Below are 26,345 nucleotides of genomic sequence, written 5' to 3' on the forward strand. Positions count from 1 at the left end.
GACCGCGGTGCCGATACACTATTATAATATGCCCCTTGAGACTGTTACGAGAGATGTATCGATTTCTCGACTTTGTTTCACTATGAGATGGATCTGGTGCCTTGCCTTCTGCTCACCGAGGTAAGAACGGTCGTAACTAAGCACACCGTCCTTATAGACCGTATTGAATTATCGTTAAAGCGAGAGGTAAGTTGCTCTTTTCTGCGAGTAGGGACTTTTATTGCCACTTTGGACTTGGGAACTACTGGATGATATCTGAGAAGGCTCTGAGCGATAACGATGATTCATTTAATAATGCGAGCGCTATTACGAGGAGGCACTTACTTAGTGGTTGCTAAGGTGGTAAGCCAGGTCACCACATTTAGTTATAATAAGCCACGCAAATTGAGGGTGTCTTTTCTCCCTACCTAAACTGAGCAACGAGAATTATATTACCTACGAGAAATATCTGTATGGTGTGACTGCTACATACATATGAAATCATACTCTCATAGGTAGGATGTACGCCGGGTAGTAATGCGACAGTGGCAAGTAAGGACCAAAACAATATTGCTTGCTTGGTGGTCAATTGGATCAACAGTCTTATTATGGGCATTCTCGATCTACGAGATCAAATATCTACCGTTTTGTGTACATCAATCATTACACTGGGTGCGGCCCGTGGCAGCAAGCTACCAAATATCTCTCGTGAACGCCGACCAGTCCAATCTAGCAGTAAGGTGGACCAGTAATGGCGCTGACCAAGCCGAAGAGGTATGCCCCAAAGACTGCTGGACTCGAACCAGCTGCCCTTCGGCTTATTTTATTCACCAGTTGAACAAATTGATTCCGCACCCTTGACCGTTAAGCCAAGCGACCACCGGGCCTGTATTGGAAATTTCAGCAATTGGGAATGATAAGGTCACCTGAAATGAACTGTATGGGTCACAATGGGCCTACGCATATCGTAGGTGCATTGTTGTCGTCACTGCGGCTGGTTCAACTATTCAGTCATGTCCACCGCAACTCCAACGCTCTATCATTACAAGCAGTCTAGAACGATATGCAATGTTGCTTTTAGGTTTCCACACGTATAATAACGAGTGGCCAAATGATGTCGTCGTCTCAAGAAGATTTGTATGGGTGGTCTGCAGATTGGTGGATGGAGCATCCCAATCCCACCCTCACTAGAGAAAACCCGAACGCAGATTGCAGTCGGTAAGAACTAAATGAAGTGGGTTGGACGCTGTTGGGCGAGGGGTGGTTCGAGACCTTAGAGGATTACTCTACCCAACTCTCCTCTTTCTCTTTCTCCCCTGAAAGAGGAAAGAGGGTGAGCCGCCCAGCCCTAAACAAATCATCCCAAGTCTGAGTCCGAGTCATCCAAATCTTGCAAAGGCATAGGAACGAGGTCGTGATTTTCCGGGTGCCTCAACATACACCCTATATCTCTCTCAGTTGATTCCAGAGGAGAGAGTGGACGAGGACCATGGGAATGCCACTGCAGAAAGTAGTCGACCGTCACCCCGAAGGCGACCAATGTGTCCCTGATGCTGCTCTGCGCATCAAACAAGAAAAGGCTTTCGCCGGGAGTGGGCAAGGGAATGTAGCTGTACCTCTTCATCATGTCATCCACCTCGCAGCCCACGTACCGGAGGCGGGGGAACTGACCAGAACGGTATGCAAACTCTCGTAGAGCGGTGCAGGCGCTGAGTATCCGTTGCAGTTCGCCCTCCTAAAGCCAGCCGCTTGTAAGGTGAAGGCATCGTAGATGCGAAAGGGGAAGCCGCTGCTCTGGTTGCCCAAAGATCCTGTTGGAGATGCTAGAACCGTCAGCTTTCAACGTTCGCAAGCCTCTGGAAAGTTATCAATGATTCTTGCGATCAATTTGACCAAGCTGCGTGGCTGCCTCACCCGCTTCCCATTGGGTCTATCCATACATCGATGCTCGTAAGAGGCAACCTCTTGACCTGCTGGAGGAAAGAGGGTTCATATTCGACAAAGTCGACGACACATTCGCCGATGCTGTCTGTGGATGTAATATTTGCAGCCGTTCATGTAGAAGTGGTGCAAAACAGACTGCGCCGGTACTCGCAAGGCCTGGGAAACAAGACACAGGGACGATAGACTTCCCTTGTCTTTCTGGTATTGATCCACGGCTGCTTCGTGATTTTCACAGTGACACCTAAGTGAGATTACGAGCCTTGTTACCTAGGCGTATTGTGTTGTCGTCACTCCCGATTTCGCTAGAGATGTGATCAGAGTAGATGTCACGCAGCACTCCCGTAGTCGCCAGGTGGCAATACCCGCAGAATTGGCCAATAACGAGATACAAGAATTCGATGGGCAGCTGGTCGAGATAGATCCTCGCGCGGTTGTCGGCCATGGCTGTTGGTAGGGTGTTACTTATCCAGTCTGCGACGGTAATATAATGAAACGTTTGTAAGTGGGCAATGGTTAAAAGGAAAGGGGATCAAGTTCTCTTAATACTATATTCACTCGGGCCGTTTAAATTACATGGCGCATAGTCGTTACCATGTTATCATTGAGTTGGGAAGGCAACGGTGGAGTGGCCCCCGTATTTCTCCTGGTCCGGAAGTGCGGAGCAATTAGGCACACCATATAACGGCCACAAGGAACATAGCGTCACAGTTACGCTTATGTTAGCGATGATATTTACAGTGTTGTCATTCCAAGATAATCCTATGTATTCTCTCTACTAGCACCCCATTAAGGTTCATCGATCCTACATGGTCACCACATCTACTCTACTCTACAAGGCCTTCCAAGTAGCCAGGTGGTCCATAAACGTTATATGAAGGTCATTGACATTCTCAAAAGACGTTTTCAACTCACCCGCCATCGTCATGACCACTTTGAGCTGATCCCGTGAGTGGACTGTAGAGTTGTCAGCAGCAAACTGGTAGAGACCGTATATCTCCAGTTTGAGCTTCTTTACAGCTTCCACCAGCTTGGAATGGTAGACGTAGATGCTATATTCGTGCGGCTGCCGCCTCATAGGCTGGAACACCCGGCCAAACTCCATCAGGTCCATTTTGGTGGGTTTGAACATGGCGGCATACCGCATCGCCGCGTAGGCGATATCAGCAAGCAGACCGCCCAAATCCGCCGGCCATAGCCGCCTCTCGCTTCGCTATAGCGTCGATGATGCCAGGCCAATCGGCTGGGGTGCGATAGGCCTTGATGGACCCTCCCGCGCCTTCCGCAACGATGGGCGGGTTCATGGCCCCGATGGCGCTCCGGAGCTTGTTTTGCTCCGTCTGGTTGGTGATGTACCGGGTCGCCACGCGCTGGGACCACTGGGCCAGCAGCGCGATCAGCTCGGGGTTGGGATCCGCGACTAGCCGGTTGGCTATGTGGTATAGCATCGCAAGGAGGGAGTGTGCGTGCTCTGTACCCAGGTGCGGGTAGCGCAGAACCTGCGCACGCATGTTGACCATGGTGGGTGAGGTGGTAAGCAGTCAGCAGTCGGCGCAGCACGTTTCGACTTGACGGCCCATATTGGGCCACTCGGGCACCAAGTGGTGCATGGCCAGCGTGTCGTAGAGCTGGCTAGTGTTGTCGCGTATGGCGGCACGATCGCCACAGATGTAGAGGAAGCCGGTGTTGAGTATGGTCTCTCTCGGGGGCCCTTCCCCAGTCGAAACCAAGGAGGCAGTGTCCGAGGACTGTTGCGAAGAGCCATGAGATGAGTGTTGGGAAGTCATTTTTGATTAGGCAGATGTTGGTTAATCGACTAAGATGTGATGTGCAGATAACAGCTGATGCTGATCTGTCGAATCCATGTTTATCTTCTGATGCTCGAAAGATCTAGGATTTATAGATAGGCGAGAGAGGTAATACCGGGTCTGTTCTCGAACACCCTCACTTTTCCAGTTTGATAGTGCCTTAAATGCAATGTGTTAGACAATAAACAAAATTATTGTTCTAGAACAAGTTGCTATAACAGTAGACAAGGACTTTATTAGACGAACTCAAAAATATGATGAGACTGCTTCGCCGTCGCTTCGGACAGAAGACGTAGTCTACTGGCAAAGTACGCATTTCACAATTCAAAAGCATAGGCAATCAGAAGCATTTATTTAATGTGCTCGATACATATTACGAAAAAGTACATATCTCTCCGTGTTACTCCATATGCCACTGCTAAGAACTAAAGCCATCTCGTAGTCGAGAACAGCATATGACCATGCTGGGCCTCCCATAGGCGCATCGTTATCTCGGGCTTCTATACAGTACTTCTTGTCTGGGCTTCCCTCAATTCAGCTCAGACAACGGCATCTCGGGTCGTGTCCTCAAACGTCAGTCACGGCAGGAAGTGCATGAAACTGTGGTATTTGAACCATGGAGTTGGCTGCGAATAGGGGACATGTCGCATCACAGACCACTCCTGGTGGCATGTATATAGATAGTATTAAGTAAGCAGAAAATGATAGAGCGCTATCTAAAATTAGAAAGGAAGGAACTTAAAAAAGGAGGACTCACCCACGTGGCTATAGATGAATAAAAGAGACTGTTATTAAGAATTGGACCTATACTAGTGTGCTCTGACCCCTGACCCTACTGCGACAGGAGACGAAAAGAGCTAAGGACCTGTGAAGGCATTTGCGGGGTCTGTATGAAGACAGTGGACGTCTCCTTCCACCTGTTTTGTACGTTGCTTCTAATCATGCTGTTACTGGGTGATAGCTTTTTCTTTTGAAGTATGTTGTGTATTTCAACTCAGTAAGGCGTCAATGCCGTGGATGGACTATGTAGTAGGTAAACGGAATCAATTTGACTTGGCCACAACAGTCCTCCTTTGACCCACTTTGACTCTACGCTCTTTGCTAGTATGCACGTTGTAAAAACTCAAAAATGTAGAAGAAAGGTTCGCTTACATTTCAAGGGACATTAGCTGTTTCTATGTATACTACTACTACCTCATATCATACCTGGGTGAAACGCGTTCGGCATCTTGGTTTGATGGTCGCACCATGCCTCGTAGCGATTCAGCGTCACGCCACTCAGTCGTACCACTCTCTCAAATAAGGCGTTCATATAACGCACAGTCTCCACCACCGCCTTGAGCTCATTCCGCGTCTTGGCGAGAGGGTGGTGCGTAGCATCACGGAACAACGAGTAGCACTCCACCTTGAACTTACGGACCGCATCCGCCAGCTTCTCATGTTCAATATGGATTCTACTGTTCCGAGGAGGGAATAGTTTCGGGTCCTCGTTCCATTGCGGGGACGTATCTTAGTATTGGCCTTGAATGTAGCCGCTACGAGGATTCCGCCATGGGCAATATCCGTGAGTAGTGGTCCAACGACGGCGGGCCACGGTTTCCAGACAGACCAGCGGATCCTGCGGGCGCGCTTGTCGAACCTCGCTACCGCACGTTGATACCTACACGCGCAGCTCTCGGGGTGGGTGAGTTCTAGAGGCATGTCGGAAGACGAGCGCCACACCTGGATCGAGCGCAATACGTCGCGGACCACCAGCCGACTCATCGTAGCGCCGATGGGACGGGACTTGATGGCGGAAAAGAAGGCGTCGAGGTGCTCCCTGGGGTACTCGTGCGCTATACGGGCTACCCAGTGGACCAGCAACGAAAGGTGCACGGTACGGGTTTCATCCGCCATGATGCGGTCAGCGAGGTGGTAAAACATGGCGAGCAGGGAATGCGATTGCTCTTTCTTCAGTACTTCGCGAAGCACCTGTGGCCGCTTGACAAGCACCTAGCCGTCATCGCGTATCTTCTAGCACGGAGAACATATCGTGCCAAGAGGAATATCCATGTCTGGTGTTTCCGGCGCCAGGCCCCTGGCTCGCAGCTCAATCTGCAGCTTGGTGGGTACACCGCCAACTTCGGCGCGGTGGCCGCAGCAGTACAGGAAGCCAGTATTGTGAATGGTTTTGATTACCATCATTACGGAGTAGCTAACTTTTCGGTAGACAAAGAATGCATGGGTATATCCTGTTTACTAATTACCAAGGGATTTATATCCTTTTATCTAGGATCATCCTAGAACGCCCACTTAGGGTGTTACGAGAAATTTGAAGAAGACTATGGGATTGTGTTTCGCTGCTATTCTTTTCCGGGCCATCTGCCTCTGCAACAGTGAGGCTAACATGAAAGGTATTTTCTGGCTGATAAAAGAGACATAAGACAACAACCCCTTTGTTATAAAAAAAAAAAACTACCAGAGAAAAATGTCTCACAGCTGGTGTGAGTCATCTGTGGGGCTCTTTGTGTTTCTTCACTTTTATCAGAGGCTGTTGAAAGAGTTGGTTTATCGTTGCCGTTAAGCAACTGTGGAAGACGTATAGGCGGAAACTCAAGCTTGGCCATACGTTATAGGATTGAAATTTCGATGTTACTTGTCGGCAAGTCATCTTCTACTCTCCCATTCAAGGCAATGCTTACGGAATTTGGAAGAAATGGCACTCGGTCCGGTCCTTGGAACTTCGATGACCCAAATTCCGGGTTGATAAGCGGAAGCTAACTTTCTATCCTTATCGAGGATGGAAATATTGTGTCCTCAGACAGACCTTCATGAAATTTACCGACTGCAGCATGGCTCCTCTCGGAGACCACGAAGACCATGTGAATCTATGCCGGAGAAGTGGACTTCGCCGGGAGGACTTCAGCTTCTATCTGGTCCCATACCAACCTCGGGCGTACCTGCGATCCGAGCAATATCAATTTGTCCCAGATTCTCTGACGGTAAAAACAATATGAAATTTATCTGCATCAACCGAAAGAGATGATTGAACATCGGATAAGGATTCCCCGAGCGTGATGTCTTTCCAGCCATTGAGGTGTACTTGATTTTGCCGTCATCGGTGATCAAGGAGAATGCGGGGGTGGGGTTGTTGGAGACCAAATCGCTACATCCGACGGCACTGCTTACCACTTCCCTGCGACAAGTTGAGACACAACTCATCATTTTCACAATGTCGCCATCCGCCGTAAATGAGATTGAGTCCAAGGAGAATGCATCGCCGGGGAAGGCCAAGGCCGGCAGTCCACCTCAAGTGCAATCCATGGGCAAGACCAAGGACGGACGCACCCTGAGGGTCCGGAAGTATCCCAGCTTCGACAAGCCGGAATCCGAGCGCACGTACCGGAAGCAGCATCTCGCGGCGGCCTTCCGGGTCTTCGCCGACCGCGGTTTCGACGAAGGCGTGGCCGGGCACATCTCGGTACGAGATCCCATCTTAACGGACCACTTCTGTAAGTTAAAAACGAACCATCCCTTGGTTGGACCTAGGAGCTGAACAAACAATTTTTCGTAATAGGGCTAAACCCCCTTTCTATGCATTTCTCCCTCATCAAGGTGTCGGATCTCATCTTGGTCGACGAAGATGGGTTGGTGGTCAGAAGGAGAGGAACCCATCAACACGGCAGCCTTCACCATCCACTCGGCAATCCATCGGGCCAGACCCGATGTCCATGCGGCGTGCCATGCACACAGCGTACACGGGAAAGCCTTCTCCGTCTTCGGCCGGGAACTTGAAATGATCACTCAAGGCAAGTAAACCCAACAGTTGGCTTGGCAAATTGGTGCAGGGTCGATTTCCTTGTTGCTTACTGTGTCTGCGTGACTGTTCGTTCGTGTGCAGACTCCCTACGCTTCTACAAAAGCCACGCCATCTACGACTCCTTCGGCGGTGTCGTCGTGGACCGCGCGGAGGGCGACCGCATCGCGCGGGCCCTGGGCCCGCACAACAAGGCCGTCATCCTACAGAACCACGGAGTCCTGACCGTGGGCCAGACAGTCGACGAGGCGGCCTTTTGGTTTCTCAGTCTCGAGCGGACCTGCCAGGCCCAGCTGCTCGCCGACGCGGCGGCCGCGGCAGGGTACGCGAAGAAGTACATTGACGAGGAGGAGGCGCGCTACGCCGTGCAGGAGCTGGGCGGGCCCGAGAAGGGCTGGCTGGCGTTTCAGCCGTACTACGACGAGCAGGTCGCGAAGACAGGAGGGTCTTTCCTCAAATGAGCGGGGTTACGCAGTGGTAGACCAGTGCTGCCCATCTCATTTCAGTTGGACAATAAGTACAAAGCGAGTATTGACTGCGGATTAGCTCCTTTTGCTGGCATGGTGCATGAGGAGAGGTTGAAATTAGCACCGACTTGGTTACAAAAGAGTCTAGACTCTCGCACATACCTCGGTTCGGCCGGTTGTTAGGACGAAGGCCAAAAAGTAAGATAATAACCATTCCTTATCCTTAGGTAATTTGAAGCATCACCAGAACTACAAATTCAACGTGTCACAGATGCATTCAAGATGAAAAGGTATGACCACCATAATAGTATTTACATTTCGTTGGTAAAGTTCAGAGAGAGTATATACAGATCAGCCACCATCAGTCATTGTCAACATCCATTAAGCATGCATGTGTTCAGCCACCATGAATCATAGTCCACATCCATCACACCAATAACACGTTTTGTCGGTTGACCACCTTAGTTGTAAGGGTTGGTGCCGAGGCACTGAGCGTACTCAGCCGAGCAGGTGCTCATGTTCGCGTTGGGGGGCAGCGCGGCAGGCGTCAGCCTCGCCGGAGCACATGTCCTTGCAAGAGGCCTTCTGGGCGCTGCAGAACGACATGTTGGCATCGGGGGCGGTGCGGCAGGCATCATCGGCGGCCTCGCAGTTGCCCCGGTGGACGGCGGAGCCGGAGCTGGACTGGGGGGCGTCGCCACGCTTGGCGTAGGGGTTGGTGCCGAGGCACTGCGCGTACTCGGCGGAGCAGGTGCTCATGTTGGCGCCGGGCACGGCGCGGCAGGCGTCGGCCTCGCCAGAGCACATGTTCTTGCAGCTGGCCTTCTCGGCCGAGCACTGCGCCATGTTGGCACCGGGGGCGGTGCGGCAGGCGGTGTCGGCCTTCTCGCAGTCGCCCTGGTGGACGGCGCTGCCGGAGTAGCCCTGAGGGGTGCCGCGCTTCTTGGCGTAGGGGTTCTCGCCCAGGCAGCTGGCGTAGTCGGCCGAGCACTGCGCCTGGTTGGCGTCGGGCGCGGTGCGGCACTGGTTGGAGTCGGCCTTGCAGGTGGCCTTGCAGGCAGCCTTCTCAGCGGAGCACTGGGCCATGTTGGCGTCGGGGGCGGTGCGGCAGGCGTCGTCCTTCAGGACGCAGCCGGACGCGGCGGCCTTGCTCTTGGGGGCGGGGAAGTAGACGGCATCGCCAGTCTCGGAGTGAGGGGCGGGGAAGTAGACAGCGTCGCCAGTCTCAGAGTGAGGGGCCTCGTCGCGCTTAGCGTAGGGGTTGTAGCCCAAGCACTTGGCGTAGTCACCGGCGCACGCGGCCATGTTGGCATCAGGGCCGCCGCGGCAGGAGTCGGCGGCGGTGGAGCAGGTGTCCTTGCACTCGGCCTTCTGGGCGGAGCACTCGGCCATGTTGGCGCCGGGGGCGGTGCGGCAGGCGTCGTCCTTGAGGGCGCACGAGGCGTCGGCGACGGCGTCCTTCTTGGCAACGGCGGACTGGGGCTTCAGCGACTCGTCGAGGGACTTGCCGGTGCAGCCAACCAGGCTGGCGGCGCAGGTGGCGTGGTTGGCGTCAGGGGCGGTCGAGCAGCGGTCGAAGCTGACCTTGCAGGCGCCGATGCACTGGGCGACGGCGATGTTGCACTCGACGGAGGAGAGGCCGTTGTTGGCGGTGTACTTGCGGCAGACGTCCTCGCTGCTGGCGCAGGTAGGGCCGGCAGGGGCGGCGGCGGCGCAGTAGGCCAGGATGGCAATAGCGATGGCGTTGTTGAAGTACATTATGGCGGTAGATTAATGTGTGGTTTTGGGTGTTTTTAGAAGGAGTGTTGTAGTTGGAGAAGAACGAAAGTCGTTGGTATTATTAAGGTGGTTGTATTTGTATTAGTGAGTGGTGTAGGGGTGATGATGGTGGTAGTAGAATCTTTTTCCAACGAGCGATCACCGTCCGCTTTATAGGATATGTCGCCGTTCTGAGGCGCCCCGTCGAAAACTCCATGAAATATTGTGGAGCTCTCGTTGTAGGCATGATCAGCATTCGCTGGTGGTTTTGGTGGGGTAGACCGGGCAGAGCTTTTTCTGGAATACGAGACTATTATTAGACCCTGTCCCAAGAATTTGTTTTGACCGCTCGTTAGCTCCTTCCATGTCGGTATACCTAGATGCAGAGATACCGGGTTGACAGTAAAGACAATAGCACAGCACGCGCGCCTACCAGTCTGCTTGCGTTGCGCCTCCGACGAAAACACAGCTATTCACAACGAAGCCGGCGTTTTGCCCCTACAACGTCCGGACACCCCGAGTCCGGGACAGCCGTGTGGTCTCTCGCGGATGGCAGTGTAGGGAGCGGCGCTAGAAAGCATTGAAACCTTCTAGGGCGCCGCACCAACTGTAGCTGCCGCGTGGCTGAGTCTAGAGGAACATGGAGAAGCAGCCTGGCAGCGGGACGGGCTGGCGGCAATGCCGGTAAGGGCTGACACCAGCTCTGCCAACTCAGTGGAAAATCGGCCACTATCCAGCGCCAAGACCTTCCCCTGACCCCGAATACCCGCGCAAACTCAGTTACATCGTGCTGGCATCAGTCGTGCCTTACGGCTTTCCTCGATAGAATAGGGCAGGACAGCAAGGTGCAGTCGTTGATTGGTTGACAACTAACTAATAGATGGGCCTGGCAACCCCACGGCAGCTGGCAATCCCTGCAACCCGGTCGGTAATTCAGGGGCAGCCCAAATTGCAGCGGGTCCCTCGTAATGAGAACTGACAGCAGGGCAGGTCCCACCCAACACGACTGCCATACGGAGTATTGGCTGTGGATAGCGGAAGTCTTATCCTCCCCCACAGTTCCTGTCACTAGTCAAATTCTTAGTCATTTTCTATCTCTTTGTACAAGGGCCTCTGTACGAAACACTGCACGAAAGCTCCAAGTCAATCTCAAACATAAAATAACCGCAGTACCAACTAGGAATGATCAGCAAACACTCCCTGTGTAGCTCGCGATTCCCCCGATGTAGGACCTTCTGCCATCTCGGCCTTTGAGAGATTTTGTGCCTGTGGATAGAGAACAAACAGCACAGCGGAATTTGGGCTGGAACGCTAGGTACACCTCAGTCGCGGCCCAGTTGCTCTCCTCACACGAGACTATTGTGCAACTCACTGGGGCTTTGAAAGAATCTGTCAGAGATTTGCTCGGAGAGTTGGGCTGTGCCAACCAAGACCCCGACAGGGCTGGCGGGCTGAATGGGCGGACGTTGCTATCCACATATATAACTGGGCTATCTTGGAGATCAATTCAATAATGAACGGGTTGTTTACCTTATACGAACGAAGCACGCGCCTCGCCACTATGAATAGACTCACGACCAAAAAGACAAGAAACTTAAATCAGTAGAAACTATACCCAATAGTACGCTCTAACGTTTTTGTGAAATGGGCCGGACTCTGGCTCGTGGTACTTGGACGATCTTATCATCTTCCACAGCCTAGTCCCTCATTGCCCTTTGACACGAGGCAATGAAGGGCACCTGGTGGTCATAACCCGATTGACAGCAGAGGGCGGTTGGGATGCAAAATCTAGGATTCGAAGCAACCTGCCTTGCCAGGAAGAGAAATATCGCTTGTAGGGCAGTGTTGAAAGTAGATATCAAATTCGACGTGTGGCTTAGCGTAGCACCTCCACAGTGGCGCCCTACCCCTGTACCCACTGCGATAACTACTTACATACCTGGTTCAACCACTAAGGTGAACAACTGAATTTCTATATGTACACTCTGCGATCTTGAAGGGCCTTCCTGGTATTACTCAAAGATGTGCTATAGAAAATGTAGTTTGCCCGATTCTGGCTAATGTACCAAAAGTGGCGGGAACGGTCATGTAAATGGAAGGTTCTGGTCTGGCATTGTCGTGGTGTGTCATGCAGGACTATGGCAGAAGCCTTACTGTGGCCTAATACCGGCCGCGACAAGCGGACGTCTCCTGCTTATCTAAGCTCTAGAATTGATTATGCATGCTTCCCCGCAAGATCCCCCCGGGTTCTCTTTGTGAACCTGTCGCGGCTACTCTCAACGCATCCCGTGATATGCACTATTGGATGAGGTTCCTTGAAATACCGCCTGATAATTCTCTCTCGCCATGGAAGGTCCAATGGACTGCTACAAGCTGGCCATACTTGGCGACAGCGGTGTTGGGAAAACCGCCCTGGCTGCAAGCGTCAGTACACTAATTATGTTATCTTCTGCGTCTACTTTATTAATGGTTGTATAGTTTTATATTTCTATGTTTGTGGAAACGCATTATCACCCAATTGAAGACAACTATGGAAGAACCCACAGAAAGCAAATTATACTAGATGGAAGCGCCTTACTGGTCGAGACATTAGACACACGAGGTGGGGGTGAAGTATCGGAGAGAATGATAATGGACAAAGACGGGTTGACTCTCGTGTATAGTATCACGCCGCGGTCATCTTTTATACGGATAAAAGAGCTGTGCCATGGTATCAGCAAAGTCAGATCGTTGCGCACCGCCACCGGCGAGAGAGATCCAAGCGTGGTGGTTGTTGTTATCGTGGGGACCAAGTCCGACTTGATCACTGAAAGGGTGGTGTCGAAAGAGGAACGCATAGTTCTTGCCCGTTCACTCGGTGTCAAGTTCTCTGAAATATCAGCCAAGACGGGCTTGGCCGTACGATACCCCTTCAACGAGTTACTTCGAGGCATCCGATATCAGAATAACCTGTCGCATCCACCGAGAACGAACAAGATACACAAAAGTGGTTGGAGCCGCATCACGCGTTTCTTTAACTCAAGAAACAATGCGTCGAACTTTGCAGCCACTGGGTCTGTAAACAAACGTCGAAATGGTAACTCTCCTGGTCACTCGAACGATAACTGGGGGAGCATCGTTCCCTATCCGATGGATGAAGAGAGCGACAATCCCCTTGCGTTGGGTGAAATAAGAGAACCTACCATTCGCCCGTTTCCTAATCGCCCATGGGGAACACTGGATGGTTGGATGGTACGCGCAGCGAAAGCGAAAGCGGGTTGGGGAGAACCGCTGCTCCCGACAATGACTTGCTTCAAGAATGAACTGAAATATTGGAGGCGCATAAGTGGAAATCGCCAGCAATATATCGAGAAGTTCGAGCTGGAAGACCTTGTGGAGGAGCTACAGCATGTTGCACATGAGAACATATACGTACATGACGCCTCTACGCTGAGCAGCCTATCTATGGCGTGCCGTATTCAACACTGGATCGAGACAAAGACAGGCGAGAGATGGGACTGGTACCCCTTCGATTCCCATCCTCGAAAGTTGAATTCCGAGAACGACGAGATCTTACTACAATGGACTTGCGTAAGTTGCCCATTACCCTTCAATCACCACTACCCCTGACTGATGAGGTACTTCGTAGGCCTGTGGCAACAACCGTTGGGCTATCATTCCTAAGATGTTCCTGGAGGAAAGTTTATCCGACTATTCGGGCAACGCCTATTCGGGCAACATCGCCAACCAGAGCACAAGAATGACTGCCTTGTCTTCAGATCAAGTATCAAGTCCTGAGCTCACATTATTGGCTTATTAGTGCGAGAAGTTTGAGGAACAGGAATTCGCCCCGTCGCAAAAAGACAGCTTCCCAGAAGACAGCGACTCTATCTATCAGTTCACGCCACGCCCCATGGATCTGGTGCCCCCCATCAGCAGGCACGAATTCTATCGAAGGTTCTATATCTGCTTCGAGCCCACGAAGCGGTACCACTTACATCACACCTGCAAGGTCCTACGTGGCCACTCACACGACGTTCTCGACCGGCTCCCCAAGCGGACGCAGGAATTGGAGCTCGGCGGCGGCAAGCGGGAGCAATTCTGGGGCCTCTACGGGCAGGAGATCGTGAGTCTGCAGCGAGTGTTGGTCTATAACGCGGTCTGCCTGTTGCCGGTCCTGGCGTTCGTCTTCGCCTGGCTCTTCGGCCTCGGCTCGGCCACGGACCTGCAGAGCGCGGGCGTGCCGATAGGTATCATGACCGCTCTGCTGTCCCTGTTCTGGAGCCTATTTCTGGGCAGTCTGCAGTTCGGACGGTCCCACTAAAGCGGGTCTGTCGCAATAGGGGTCAGGGGTCAGAGCACCCTAGCAGGAGGTGCGCTGTTCTATATATAGCACCGTGAGGGACTTTTCCTTTGTTAGGATTCTCTTCTTCTGAGATAGTGCCTTATTGCTTCCTACTTGCTCAATAGTATCTACATAAATGAGACCATCTCGGTCCGAGGAGGATGAGGTTTACAACACATCAAAAGTCTAGAACGCCAGACCAACAATCTCAATTCCCCACACTTCAATAATCTAGTGCATCCAGTTTATGCCCTCATCATACGTGACGGCTGCGCCGGCATTTCAGGCGTGTTGTGCTTCCCGACGTGCAGCTCTCGTCTTGGTTGTATGGCATCCAACTCGTACCCCGGAGTCCTCGTATACTGGTAGCCCGAGGCGGCTTCAGCTGGGAGACGATCTGACGCCGGGAAGTTATTTTGAGACTCGGGCTTGGGTAAATTGTGCAACGAGGCCGGCTCCGCGCTTTGCTAGTGATTTCGTCGGCTCCGCATGAACAGGAAGGCCGCAGCCGCCACTAAGGCGATGACAGCGACGGTGCAGCCGAGCCCGATCCCGACCGCCGCGCCTGTGCTCAAGCCCGCCGAAGAAGATGTCGCGGGGCTTGTCGTCGGGCCCGAGGTCTAGATTTTGACGTGCTCACCAGTCAACTTGACGATCCAGGTCAAGGTATCGGGAGGAGATTGCAACTTACCTCATCGGCTACTATGTATCGTAGCTGCACGCTATACGTATTGAATGCGCCCCCCGAATGTCCAGTCTGGATAGAAATTACAGACAGGGAACCTTGCTTTCCCTTGTCACCGCTGTTAATGTCCAAGACCCCCCAGGCAAGGTAGATTGACATCCCAAAGTGTATTGATGAGAAGTAAAAGGTGATACTATGCAAGTAAACTCCTTCTGGCTTCATCACGGGTTAGCATCCTTGATCAGTCTGGTAATACCATCTGGCGGTCCTCCTTACGTGGGACAGCATGTAAGCCAGGTCTGTGTCAAAGTCGATATCGATTGCACTGTTTGACACGCCGATGTGTACCCAGAGGGACATACCGAGTACGGAGAGTAGTAGTGGTCCCTCGAGGGAACGTACTTGTCGGGCATACACCGTTTATAGCCGAGTTCCGGGCCTTGGAGAAGATATCCCACATCGTACAAGTGAGTCATTTCCGTGTCACATTCCGGATTCGAGATGAAAGGAGTGGGTAAGGGCCCGTCGTTTGCCATTTTATGGATTTTGCTTTCGTGATGGCCGTTATACAGTTGAGGGATCTGACGAAGAAGTGAAAAGAGCAGGAGGAATGAGTCGACGGGATGGATGTGCGGCTGACCTAGTAATAACCGGAAACAATGTTTGCTTTTGTGTAAGCTGATATGCACTGCGGCTCAAGCTGACTCTATTCAGAAACAACATGCTGAGAAAGGGGGCGGGGCTTGGTGCAGCGCAGGTGTACTTCTCGGCAGTTCGGTTATTGTGGCCCCTGACATGCATAGCGCTGTCTAGGTGAGATATATGAGAGCCTACCATATGTTGTACAGATAGGAACAAGGCGATTGGGGCCAATTTGTCCAAGGAGTGCTGGGACAACTATTAACAATGTTACAACCTCAATCCTAAGCCAGGCAACTTCCCAATGTGTATAAAGGCTAGATCTGATTGGTTGCAAGGCAGATAAACTCAGTATCAGGGTAGGCATCGAATGTGTTCGCGCACCACTAAAATATATAGATTTCACGAGGACACGAGACAACGAGCCTCGTCATGCTCTTACACGAGGTAATACTCACTCTCTACCAGCCCGAACTATTCATGGCCTAAGATCAAACCGATCACTGAACACCAAGAACAACGCTAAAATCTGGATAATTCATACCAACAAGCAGGGCGGCGGATTAGCAGGCATGGAAAATGGAGATACGGGTTGCTATGGCTGGTTACGTGTTGGGCACTTGAAGGGCTCGTTTAATTCCGATCTTGTGAATATGCTGGGGGTGGTTCTAAAGCTTTGAAGGATGGTGTCTTATGTTGACGGCAACGGACAGGCTCAAAGTATGGTTGGCGTTAACACGTTCTGCGCATATTACCCATGGGGTTTTATGAACCTCTCCATTCAAAATCCACGCTGGAGTAAGAAGTCCTCGAACTGGAGTACCTCAAGAGTAAGGGGGAAGTTCCTCTCGTATCCTGGGTAGGTATAGCGCCCCATATACCTCTTATTAACATAATATTCTTGATGAAATCTGCGCCTTACTTGTACCGGTCATGACGATGAGCCTGATCTACATCCGTGTGCCCCCTCGTCTTCTAGCAATTGGCGCGACGGATCTTCTGACCACTCGAACAATTCGGGGAGGTCGAGGGAGAATTCCAGACGAGGGGTGTCGGCCAAGAGCTCGAAGTGACGGAGCAAAGCATGCTCGTTCACGCAACACCAGTAGGACGTCTCGAAATGGTCGAGCCAGATGCGAAGCCTTCAGAGACGGATCAGGTGCGCGCCTAGTTTCTGAGGTAATGCAAGCCAGATCTGAGCCTGTGCCTTCAAATCTGGTGGGACTTCCCGTACCCAGGATTGGGTCGATTGTCGACCAACTCGAAGAATGACCGGGGAAGATTCAAAGTGATATCTAGCTTAGTGATATGGGGTAACAACGAGCGAGTGAAGCCAACCGCCATGGAAGTGGGTGAGTTCGAAGAGCCTGGAGGAGGCTTGAAAAGTTCGTTGGTGGCGGCAAGGTCGGTTATATGGAAGCATACCTGCTCCCTCATCCAATCCTCAATCTCAAAATACCTAGGCGCGGGTTGTTAGAGAGAAATCGGCCGCAGTTAGTGGTATTAGTCGTTGAATGAATACTCACAGCCTCTTACAAATGGTCAAGAATGAATCCCGTGGTACCGCCTCACAGCCATTATCTCCCTCAAATCCCTTGGCAAGGGCGATTTCCTCGCACTCCACATGCGGACCCCAGCCAGAGGGTACCTGATGAGGATACCCTATTTTTCCACTCGGGTCGTCATCGTCGCTGGAACTCCGCCTTTTGTTCTCTATGTTCTCGGCGCCTAGGTCTGGGTCGAGACAACAGGAAAGCCGGACACGCCCTTCCGAGGAGACGGCGATGTGGACCCCGGTGATGTCAAACAGGTCCGTGTAGATGGCGCGGCGAATCTCAATTGGGACGCGGAAGAGGCTGCTGGTGGACTGGGGTTCATATGCCATTCTGATTGAGCTCAGGCAAACACAGATGGGAAAATGGGCGAAGTTGAATTCAATTGGAATTGAGTGAATGAATAACTGTCGGTTTTGTTTCGGTTGTGCCTGGTGCGGGGTTAAGGGGTGCGGCGTAAGTTGAACATGCCACTGGGACAAAAGCCGACGGGAGGCTGCATATGCACAAAGCAAACACTCTCCGGGTTGATAACCAATTAAACATACCTCTGGGATAAAAGCCGACGCACCGACTTAACCATAAGTGGTGTGTCGGTATATATTTCTACAGGGGCTGTTGGTCGGCTAGTGCACTCAATAGCCGGCTGGGCTGGGAAAAAGGGGCGGCAGAACAGCCGAGAACTGAAACCCCGGCCGACGATCTCCCGTATATCACATAATACCCAGCTTTTGCACCCGAAGAAATTACCTTGGACTCTAATATCTGTTAACATAAAGAAAGGCCTTCTTACTGATCGCTCTTTGTTTGTGTTTTTGACCGACGTCTCATTTCCCCTACGAGTCCATAGCATAACAACCCGTCAGGAAAAAGACACAGAGTTCGAGCTCTAATATAATTAAAACATCATAATGCCGAGAGAACCATCACCGTGGCCACGTACGTAGTCCAACAATCCTATGCCAATGAGTGATAATCCGCAATGCCTAGGATTCAGGGGCGTGCACCACCACCGTGAGCATGTAACATCGATGGGTAAAGGTGAACTAAGCTCAAGCAATTCTGGAAAGAGATTGAAAACTGGCCCAGGTAAAGCAATGGCCTTGTTCTCGAATCAACTAGGTTGTGATGTGAATCGCCGACATGTTTTGAGGCAAGAGGGTTGGGTAGTATAAAACCATCACTCGAGCACAACATTTACCTGTTCAATTTCCTTGTGACAATAGAATATAAGGCTGATAATAACATGACGAGCGCTCCGAGGAACACCTCGGAAGTGTGAGGGTCCATCTCCAAGCATAAAATGGACTTGCTAGGCTATCTCAGTTCGGGACTTTTGGATAGTCCGCAAACCCTCGACACTGTCCACAACCAGCAATCAGAACATCAACAAACCATATCCACACAGAACGATTGATGAACAACCAGTTTACAAGAATGGCTGGTGAAATTTCAACTTCCTCGACGGCACGACTGGCCCCGGAGAAGATTGTTTGGGGCTGTACACATGTCAGTAATGTCTCCGACTTGAAACCACACCATAAAGAAATATTCAAGTGCTGTGTTCTGCGGGGGCTGAATGATCCTCCAGGTATGTATGCTTACCTTCAGAATCATTGCCACGTCTGTCTTGGGGCGCAGGCGCCGGTTACGCCCAACCATCTATGGGATCAGCTGGCCTGGCAACCGCTGAAGGCCCAGGATTCCGCGTGCAAAGACCGCGTCTCGATCATGATGTTTTTCCACCATATATGGAACGCCTTCTGCTCCACGAAATGTTTAGAGGAAAGACTCCGCAGCAATGACCCTATGCACCTCGAGGCCCTGTCCATCTTGCGCCTCTGGTGCAAGACGGTAACGCTGGGCTTGTGCACGGGGGACGACCCGACCGCCCTGACTAGGCTTCTGATGGTCATCGAGGACCTGCACGGCCCCCTTGCGCGCCAAGAGATTGCGAACATCACGGAGCGCTATCAGCGCCTGCTGAATCCCCGACTGACCATGGATCAAATTTGGCCCGCCGAAGAAGGGGAGCGGGGCAGGCTGTTCATGGCGCAGGCACAGGCGTTTCGCGACCGTGTCCGGGGAGGCCGAACCTTCCCGGCGGACTTCACTCGCGAGTTCAACAACGTCTGCGCTTCGGCCAGCGCCTGGAGCGGTGAGCTCATAGGCCCTCCACAGGTACTCGACTTGAGACTAGACATCGTCCAGCCTGAAGTCCGGTTCCCAGGCGAGGTCGAGCGTTTGAAGGAGCTGATCGAGACTGTCAACGTAGAGGCAATGAGGTTCAAAATGCAGCTCTACGTGCTCTTCCGACGCTCGCGGGATTCCGAGGCACTCCAGGACGAGGAGCAAATGATGCACTTATTGGATCTAGTCGAGGCTCTAGAAAAGCGGGCCTCCTTGAGACTTCTTCCTCTTCAAGTCAGATTGCGCCAAGAATGGGACACATGGGTGGAATACGCTATGCCGACCATAGAACACATTCGGGCCGAGGAGGCAGCGGAAGCAGTAGAGTAGGAGTGCAACACCGTGTATATAAAGGATTAAGTCACACGTTAGCACTCCTTTACGGTGGTCAGTGCCCTTTAATGAACATTGTGGACAGGACCCCATGATAAGACGACAGAGCCCAACAAGGAGTCATAGATCTCAATCTTAATAAATACTGTAATGAAGGCTAAAATTTGACATTCTCTTCTAAATAAGTATTGAATCATTGCGAGCTACCTAGCTTCAAGATCGTGACATGTTAACCATCAATCTTAAGTCATAGTCCCTCTTCTAGGATACTCCGATTATATTCATCTCAACTGCGTAATTTATTTTCACTATGTAGTGGCCGCCACCTGTCCAAGTCTTCGTAGAATCGTCTCTGGCTGGTTTACTTCAGCTAAGGGACGACCAGTTCATATGTGCCTCCATTGCCTGAGAATCCCGAGAACAAAGATAGCACGGAATTATGAACAACGTCCAAGTTTTTCAGTCACCATTTGTGTATACATGCCATTGTAAGGTCCAGTACTTTATCCATGGCTGAACTGTAAGTAGCCTGGCTCTGAAACACCGCACACGAGCACCTAAAGGCACAGAGACGAGTAGTTGAGCGGAATTGCAACACAGCGGCTTTGTCCCGGAGAACTACGGCTTTGTTTCAGAAAAAAATGCCTATGTTTTGGAACACTACTCACTTACAGTATTTTCAAGAAACAACTCCAAAGTGTAACGTGGAACCATGGGCTATAAATGCCTTCTCAACCGGGGTCCCTTGTTCGAATTTCTGGAAGGTCAAAGAATCGTTACATACGGAACTCATCCTAGCAAGGCATCTACGACTACTTCGGTTTAAATTCTCTCGAAGCCACAAACAGCTATCAATCCATGGCTTATCAACTGAAGCTCATGCGTGGCTGGTTCACCAGAAAGAAGGCTGACCAGAAGGTCGTCCGAGAGTCACCAGAGCCACAAGAGCAACAACAACAACAACAGTTGTATCCAGACATGTTCATCTATGTCTGTGGCCACATCTTTGAGACCATCTACGACAACTGCTACCTACGGGACATGTATGAAAGCCTTGTAGTCCATGGCCTCGTCCCTCCCCCGGAGAAGCGAATCCGCCTGAACCACTACTGCCCGAACTGTCTGGGCAACGCCTACGACGAGGCCTGGAGCCCGCAAGGGTCGAAGGAGCTCAAGCAGAAATGGGGCCACATGATAACGCACGCGCTCAACAAGAAGAGCGACGACAAGAGCACCGACCGGATCTCGGCCTCGCTCATGTTCCACGATCTGTGGACCGCGCTCAACATCAAGGATATGCAGCCCTGCTACTTCAACACCAACGAGCGTGTGGCCTCGGACTTTTTCTTTGCGTTCCGCTACTGGTGCAAGAAGGTGGCGCACGACTGGCAGACCGACCACCCGGAGCGTAATGCGCGCACGCGGCTCTTGGCCGTCCTCCTGGAGCAGTTCGGCTGGCTTACCGCCGACGACGTGCGGGGCCTCATGTACCTCTACCTGCTGCAGCCGGAAGATATCGAGCACATTATGCCCGGGCTCGTGAGCGACAAAGATGGCGAGTATGCCACAAGCGTCCAGCGCTTCCGGGAGCGCACCCTAGCCCCGGACCTGGCCTACCCCCTGGACCTAGTTAGCGAGTATAACGACATACTCCGCTCCGCCAGCACATGGAGCGCGGAGCTCCTGGGCCCCCCGCAGCGGTCCGACCTGCACGGGGACCTCCTCGCGGAGCTCATCGAGCAGGATGCCAACTACGGCCCAGCTCAGCACGCCCGCCTCGAGCGGGTCATTGCGGACATCGACAACGAGGCCATGCGGTTCAAAATCAAGCTCTTTGAGCTATTCCAGTACTCGGAGCTGGCGAAGCGGATTGAGAACGAGGCCCAGATCCACCTGCTGCGCCGGCTCGTGGACGAGCTGGAGGAGCGCGCCATGCTGTTGCGCCCGCTCGAGGCGAGGCTGCGGCAGCTCTGGCGTCTGTATGTGGCGTTTGCCAAGCCGCACAGCCATTTGTGGCAGTAGGAGGGAGGGCCCAGAAAGCTGCACGTGGTAAATGTGTAGACAGTCTGGAGTAAGTAGAAACCAATAAAGCGCTATCTAAAAGATGAAAAGAATCCTAATAAAAGTGAAGTACTTTATGCGGCTCTATACAAGGAAAAGATACTGCCACTAAGCGGCGTGACCCTGCTCTGCTAAGGGGCGTTAATCCCTAGTACATGCGATATTATACTAATTAAACTAAGCTGCCGATATTACAGCTACGTTTGCATCAAATTTAGAGATACGCAGTTTCTCACCCCCTGAGCAGATTGATTTAAATATAATTATTTGTTATCTAACACCGAGCAGAATACGATTCCGCGTATCGGCCTGCGGAATAGGTTGTATGATTTTCTCTATATATGTATGTTTTGTCCCCTCTTAAACTTCCTGCTCCGAAATCGGAGCCCCCTTCTTTCGGAAGAAGTCTACCAACGGCCGCGGCGAATCCTCCGTGTAGAACATCGCCAGCATATCCAGCCCCCGCTGCACAAGCCCCGCGCCGCGCGCAAACATCTCAACCTCGTACTCGCGGACCGCGCGGTCCCGTGCCTCGTCGCTGCTGTCGAAGCCGCCATGCTCGGCCATCTTCTCGGCCAGGTACAGCGAGTCCGTCATGGCGAAGTTGGCGCCCTCGCCGCTGGGTGGGCCCAGGTGTGCGGCGTCGCCGATGAGGGTGACACCCGGCACGGCGTCCCAAGCTATCGACGCGGGCGGGATGTGGTATAGGTGCCAGGGGCGGAAATCGGTCGAGTGTCGGATGTAGTCCCGAAGCTCCTCGGCCCAATCCCCGAAGAATCCACCGGGGGAGGACAGGCACATGACCCGCATGGCTTCGGTGTCGGAGAAGTCCACTTTGCCGTCCGTGGCGAAATCCACGGGGACCCGTACGCCCATGTACACGCGGTAGGAGCCGTCGCCTAGGTTTTGGAATGTGACCGTTTTGTTGGGGCCGCCGGCCATAAGCATACCCTTACGGACTCGGGCCTGGACCTTGTCGTAGACGGGGTTGTCGGGGGTGATCCGAGACTCGATTATGTGAATACCACAGTACTGTGGTGTAGCGGAGCTCAACTACGATCCATGTGAGCCATAGGAAGAAAGGGGGTTTGAGCACAGCAGTTCAAAAACGAAAAGGGGGGGGGGTTAGAATCTTCTTACCAGCGACCTCACTTTACTCCACGCACCATCCGCACCCACAATTAGCCGGAACCCACTGGCTGTCGTCCCGTCCGCAAACTCGAGCACTGGGGCACCCTCGGCATCCTTTGTCACTCTTTTCAGCCCATGGCCCCAGCGAATCTTGTCCGCAGGGACGGCATCAAGATAGATCTTCCGGAGGTCTCCCCGGTCGATCTCGGGAAACTCGCTACCGCGCTCGAGGTCGATGTACTGGACGGCGCGCGGCCCCACGCCGCTCCAGAGCTTGAACGTCGAGGCGTCGTAGCGGGCGTACTTTTCGAACTCCTGCGCGAGCCCGCCCTCGACGATGGCCCGCTGGCCCGTGCTGGCGTGAATGTCCAGCGTGCCGCCTGCGCGCTGCTGCTGCCCGGTCAGCGCGGCCGGGGAGGCGTCGCGCTCGTACACGACGTAGGAGATGCCCCGGCACTCCAGGAGGCGCGCGAGGGCGAGGCCGGCGGGGCCGGCGCCGATGATGGCGACGGTGGGAGTCATGATGGTTCTCGGGCTAAAGATGATAAAAGGGGGGTTATTCACGAATCGTAATGACGGAATGATGCAGACCACAGTCTCTGTTTGATGGATTGTTGAGAGAGAGATGCAGATAGTATCTTGTCTGAAAGGTGTATTACATGGAATAAGTCAATTGGATCTCTCATTCCAGTCTGGATAAAGCTTCAATGGGCTTGGCACCCCCTTTATATATGGAAGGATTCGTAGGTAAGTATACAGCCAGAGATAGGCCCACATCGCCGTTAGTGGCTTTCGGGCGCTGCTTCAGTCCGCCTTACAACTAGTGCCGTTCGGGCTTTCCCAAGCTCCGAGGAAAAGAAAGCAAACCCTTCGGGCACACCCTGATCAGATCATCGGCCAGCCAAGTTCGACATCTGGAAGTTCCTTGTGGAAATTTCCTTGTGCGAAATTCTCCCCCTGGCGTCTATTTTTCCAAGCCCATACACCCCGCCCCTTTACATCTGGTAGGGCTGCATACTTGTGTACATAGACTCTAGGGCTGAATCTTGGAAGGCGACAACTCTGTCAGCCGCAGCATTTGCTAATCACCGAATGTCCGAAAGTGCGAGACGGCGCTAAGGTAAGTCATGTTCTATTCGTGTATCTACGTATACTTCTTTAGCTTATATACATCTAAAGGGGGGATCAGTCGTGGCTCTTATCTAACCAACCAACATGATCTCCCCAAGCAGTGTTATTAATTAGGAGCCCAGCCATTCTGCGCGTATTCTCGTCAGACGTAGACCACAATTGACCAGACTCTCGTTTAGGAAATATTTGGATGTTTCCTAAATCGACCTGACTCGGACAGATATGCTGTCAAGGGTGCATCCATGCTTCACACATCCTTTGGGACGGAATCTGCGTCGCAGCAGTACATGAAGCGCATCTGCAATAGTGACTCCGTCGCCACGGTATTATGTAGACTTGCTAGCCTGATTGTCGTTTACCTAGCTAGCGATGGCCATGACCGCCTCCGGGTGCCCCTCTGTCTCCGCCAGCCTCTGCGCAAACGAGGAGCGCTTCCGGAGCGCCGCGCCGTTCCAGTAGATGGCCCCGGCGGAGGCGCAGAGGACGCAGGCGATGCCCATGAGTGTCATGTTGGCGAGCTGGAGCCCGTGCTCCGGGTAAGCGGCCCGGAAGTGGTCGTAGAACGGCATGGCCGCCCAGGTCAGGATGCCGGCCAGGACGTCGCGGGCGAAACCGTTGCCGCCGGTGGCTGAGGCGGAGTAGGGGCCATATGCGGCGACCTAGGAAAAAAAGGTGTTAGCAAGTGCACTGGCTCGGAAATTGTGCGAATACTAGCAAAACTCACCATGTAGTCAATCGTGGCCTGGTAGATGGCGAAGTTGGCGATGCCGATGATGGCAGAGCCAACAATAGGTCCCATCCAGTGGGACTGGGGGACACCCGTCCAAGCGAAGATGGCCAATCCGATCGGCAGGCAAGGCGCGGTATACATGAGCCACCAGAGACGGGCCTCGTACTTGGCGTAGCCACTAGTAGGGTTTTGCAACTCCATGTTCCTCTGGCGTTTGATGGCAGGGAAGAAGCTCAAGTAGGCGATCAAGTACCCCAACCCAATGGCGACGAAAGTGAGGCCGATCTGCCACGGGTTGAAGCCCCAGACTTCGTAAACGAGACCAAACGACTGGAAGCCCATGAAGATCAGGGCGTCGCTGAAACCCGAGAGGAGCGAGAGGACGGCCACGATGGGTTCGGTAATGAACATCTTGAAAGGGCGCAGCCAGAGCGTCGTCATCTCGGCGGGGGCCAGGACCTCCTTCCACGTCTTCTGCTCGTTGGGCCCGTAGATGTGGGCGTGCTCCGGTCTACCCTGCGCCCGCAGCTTCTTGGCGAACGTGGCGAGGCGGCAGGTGACGCGCGTCTCCTCGACGAGGAAGAAGTGCAGCAGCTGCACGACAGCGCCGGCGACGAGCTGGAACCAGACGGTCCAGCGCCAGTGCAGGTAGGACTCGACGAAGCCGCCGACGATGGGGCCGAAGATGGAGCCGCCCACGGACGAGAGCACGGCGAACAACACGGCGTGCTGCTGGTCGTCGGCGCGGTACATGTCGGCCACGATGCCGAGCGTGACGCTGCCGCCGGCAGAGAAGAGGCCGCCGAGGCAGCGGAACGCCAGCACGGTCGCGAAGTTGGGCGCGAGGCCGACGGCGAGGCAGCAGAGGTTGACGAGGGCGAGGGAGATCTGGAGGACGGGCCAGCGGCCTAGCTCTTCGGACCAGGGGGCCCAGCTGCAACAACGGTCACACTCTTGTGTCAGTGGCAAGTGTTATATATCCCCTAGAAAGAACGAGAAAGTGCACGAATAGACAGAGAGACCACTTACAGTTCACACCCAAAGCCGTACAGGACCAAAAACGCACCCGCGCCCGCGCGAGCTGTCTGCTCGGTGATGCCGAACTCGGCCGCCATGCCCTTCTGCCCGTTGGCGTAGAGCGACGTATTGAAGTTCATGGAGCACTGGACCAAGACGACGACGATCAAGATCCGCCATTTCTTCCACGTCGTGAACGCGTACGCCGAGGCTTGGGGGTAGTCTGCCTCTTCGATGATGACGGGCTGTTGCGGCGGCGTCGATGACCCGGCGGAGGGCACACTCAGTTCCTTTTCTTCGACGGTGGCCTTGGCGTCGGATCCGCTGGCGACCTTCGTTGCGGCGAGCGCCGGGACGTCGTCCTCTCTGCTGTTCGCCATTTTGATTGTGTTATCTTGAGTTTCTTGCGCCATGGTTACAGCAGATTGCCCCGAAAACCCGAAAGATAGGCTGGATAGTGCGAGTCAGTTGCACTCGTAAGGAACGGGATGACAGATAAGAGAGAAAGGCTTACGGACGAATTCCTGGGGAAAGATCTCCAGTTTTGTAGGCCCTATCTGCAAGCCGTCAATATACGAGCGCAGGTCACGCAGACGATGCAATGCACTCGGGTACGTCAAAGTCATCAAGGTATGTGGCTGTGATGGGTCAGGTAGAACGCAGCTCGGAAGTTTAATCGACGAGGGCATTTTCATCATGCATGGCTCATCGGGAACGCAGGATCCGGGAATGACAGGCAAGAGAGTATATGCAAAACAACTAGAAATATTTGTACTACTTGGCCGTTTTCCAAAGTGCCTTC

General features: G+C 53.0%; 13 protein-coding genes across 13 annotated transcripts; 5 read left to right on the top strand and 8 right to left on the bottom strand.

The window, feature by feature from the left end:
- Nucleotides 1-2,752: 2,752 nt before the first annotated feature.
- PG994_004871 (uncharacterized protein) lies at nucleotides 2,753-3,034 on the bottom strand (the record flags this gene model as incomplete). The annotated part of the gene is made up of 1 exon (XM_066856280.1): nucleotides 2,753-3,034. The coding sequence occupies one exon, from the start codon at nucleotides 3,032-3,034 to the stop codon at nucleotides 2,753-2,755; it is 282 nt and encodes a 93-aa protein (XP_066718447.1).
- A 49-nt stretch (nucleotides 3,035-3,083) lies between these two features.
- On the bottom strand, nucleotides 3,084-3,440 carry PG994_004872 (uncharacterized protein; the record flags this gene model as incomplete). The annotated part of the gene is made up of 1 exon (XM_066856281.1): nucleotides 3,084-3,440. The coding sequence occupies one exon, from the start codon at nucleotides 3,438-3,440 to the stop codon at nucleotides 3,084-3,086; it is 357 nt and encodes a 118-aa protein (XP_066718448.1).
- A 21-nt stretch (nucleotides 3,441-3,461) lies between these two features.
- PG994_004873 (uncharacterized protein) lies at nucleotides 3,462-3,707 on the bottom strand (the record flags this gene model as incomplete). Its single annotated transcript, XM_066856282.1, has 1 exon — nucleotides 3,462-3,707. The coding sequence occupies one exon, from the start codon at nucleotides 3,705-3,707 to the stop codon at nucleotides 3,462-3,464; it is 246 nt and encodes an 81-aa protein (XP_066718449.1).
- Nucleotides 3,708-5,427: 1,720 nt separating this feature from the next.
- On the top strand, nucleotides 5,428-6,215 carry PG994_004874 (uncharacterized protein; the record flags this gene model as incomplete). The annotated part of the gene is made up of 3 exons (XM_066856283.1): nucleotides 5,428-5,604; nucleotides 5,685-5,888; nucleotides 6,207-6,215. 3 exons carry the CDS (start codon nucleotides 5,428-5,430, stop codon nucleotides 6,213-6,215), a joined length of 390 nt encoding a protein of 129 aa, XP_066718450.1.
- A 724-nt stretch (nucleotides 6,216-6,939) lies between these two features.
- PG994_004875 (uncharacterized protein) lies at nucleotides 6,940-7,985 on the top strand (the record flags this gene model as incomplete). Its single annotated transcript, XM_066856284.1, has 2 exons — nucleotides 6,940-7,219; nucleotides 7,609-7,985. 2 exons carry the CDS (start codon nucleotides 6,940-6,942, stop codon nucleotides 7,983-7,985), a joined length of 657 nt encoding a protein of 218 aa, XP_066718451.1.
- Nucleotides 7,986-8,489: 504 nt separating this feature from the next.
- On the bottom strand, nucleotides 8,490-9,749 carry PG994_004876 (uncharacterized protein; the record flags this gene model as incomplete). The annotated part of the gene is made up of 1 exon (XM_066856285.1): nucleotides 8,490-9,749. One exon carries the CDS (start codon nucleotides 9,747-9,749, stop codon nucleotides 8,490-8,492), a length of 1,260 nt encoding a protein of 419 aa, XP_066718452.1.
- A 3,892-nt stretch (nucleotides 9,750-13,641) lies between these two features.
- On the top strand, nucleotides 13,642-14,052 carry PG994_004877 (uncharacterized protein; the record flags this gene model as incomplete). Its single annotated transcript, XM_066856286.1, has 1 exon — nucleotides 13,642-14,052. One exon carries the CDS (start codon nucleotides 13,642-13,644, stop codon nucleotides 14,050-14,052), a length of 411 nt encoding a protein of 136 aa, XP_066718453.1.
- A 488-nt stretch (nucleotides 14,053-14,540) lies between these two features.
- Nucleotides 14,541-15,294, bottom strand: PG994_004878 (uncharacterized protein; the record flags this gene model as incomplete). The annotated part of the gene is made up of 3 exons (XM_066856287.1): nucleotides 14,541-14,693; nucleotides 14,765-14,830; nucleotides 15,121-15,294. 3 exons carry the CDS (start codon nucleotides 15,292-15,294, stop codon nucleotides 14,541-14,543), a joined length of 393 nt encoding a protein of 130 aa, XP_066718454.1.
- A 1,625-nt stretch (nucleotides 15,295-16,919) lies between these two features.
- On the bottom strand, nucleotides 16,920-17,282 carry PG994_004879 (uncharacterized protein; the record flags this gene model as incomplete). Its single annotated transcript, XM_066856288.1, has 1 exon — nucleotides 16,920-17,282. The coding sequence occupies one exon, from the start codon at nucleotides 17,280-17,282 to the stop codon at nucleotides 16,920-16,922; it is 363 nt and encodes a 120-aa protein (XP_066718455.1).
- Nucleotides 17,283-18,387: 1,105 nt separating this feature from the next.
- On the top strand, nucleotides 18,388-19,470 carry PG994_004880 (uncharacterized protein; the record flags this gene model as incomplete). The annotated part of the gene is made up of 1 exon (XM_066856289.1): nucleotides 18,388-19,470. The coding sequence occupies one exon, from the start codon at nucleotides 18,388-18,390 to the stop codon at nucleotides 19,468-19,470; it is 1,083 nt and encodes a 360-aa protein (XP_066718456.1).
- Nucleotides 19,471-20,331: 861 nt separating this feature from the next.
- On the top strand, nucleotides 20,332-21,495 carry PG994_004881 (uncharacterized protein; the record flags this gene model as incomplete). Its single annotated transcript, XM_066856290.1, has 1 exon — nucleotides 20,332-21,495. The coding sequence occupies one exon, from the start codon at nucleotides 20,332-20,334 to the stop codon at nucleotides 21,493-21,495; it is 1,164 nt and encodes a 387-aa protein (XP_066718457.1).
- Nucleotides 21,496-21,894: 399 nt separating this feature from the next.
- On the bottom strand, nucleotides 21,895-23,187 carry PG994_004882 (uncharacterized protein; the record flags this gene model as incomplete). The annotated part of the gene is made up of 2 exons (XM_066856291.1): nucleotides 21,895-22,587; nucleotides 22,675-23,187. 2 exons carry the CDS (start codon nucleotides 23,185-23,187, stop codon nucleotides 21,895-21,897), a joined length of 1,206 nt encoding a protein of 401 aa, XP_066718458.1.
- A 968-nt stretch (nucleotides 23,188-24,155) lies between these two features.
- PG994_004883 (uncharacterized protein) lies at nucleotides 24,156-25,923 on the bottom strand (the record flags this gene model as incomplete). The annotated part of the gene is made up of 3 exons (XM_066856292.1): nucleotides 24,156-24,455; nucleotides 24,521-25,460; nucleotides 25,556-25,923. 3 exons carry the CDS (start codon nucleotides 25,921-25,923, stop codon nucleotides 24,156-24,158), a joined length of 1,608 nt encoding a protein of 535 aa, XP_066718459.1.
- Nucleotides 25,924-26,345: the final 422 nt, after the last annotated feature.

Source organism: Apiospora phragmitis (genome assembly GCF_038363925.1).
Source record: "Apiospora phragmitis strain CBS 135458 chromosome Unknown utg000005l:1.0-4161743.0:1.0-4166827.0, whole genome shotgun sequence".
In the NCBI taxonomy this organism is placed as follows: domain Eukaryota; kingdom Fungi; phylum Ascomycota; class Sordariomycetes; order Amphisphaeriales; family Apiosporaceae; genus Apiospora; species Apiospora phragmitis.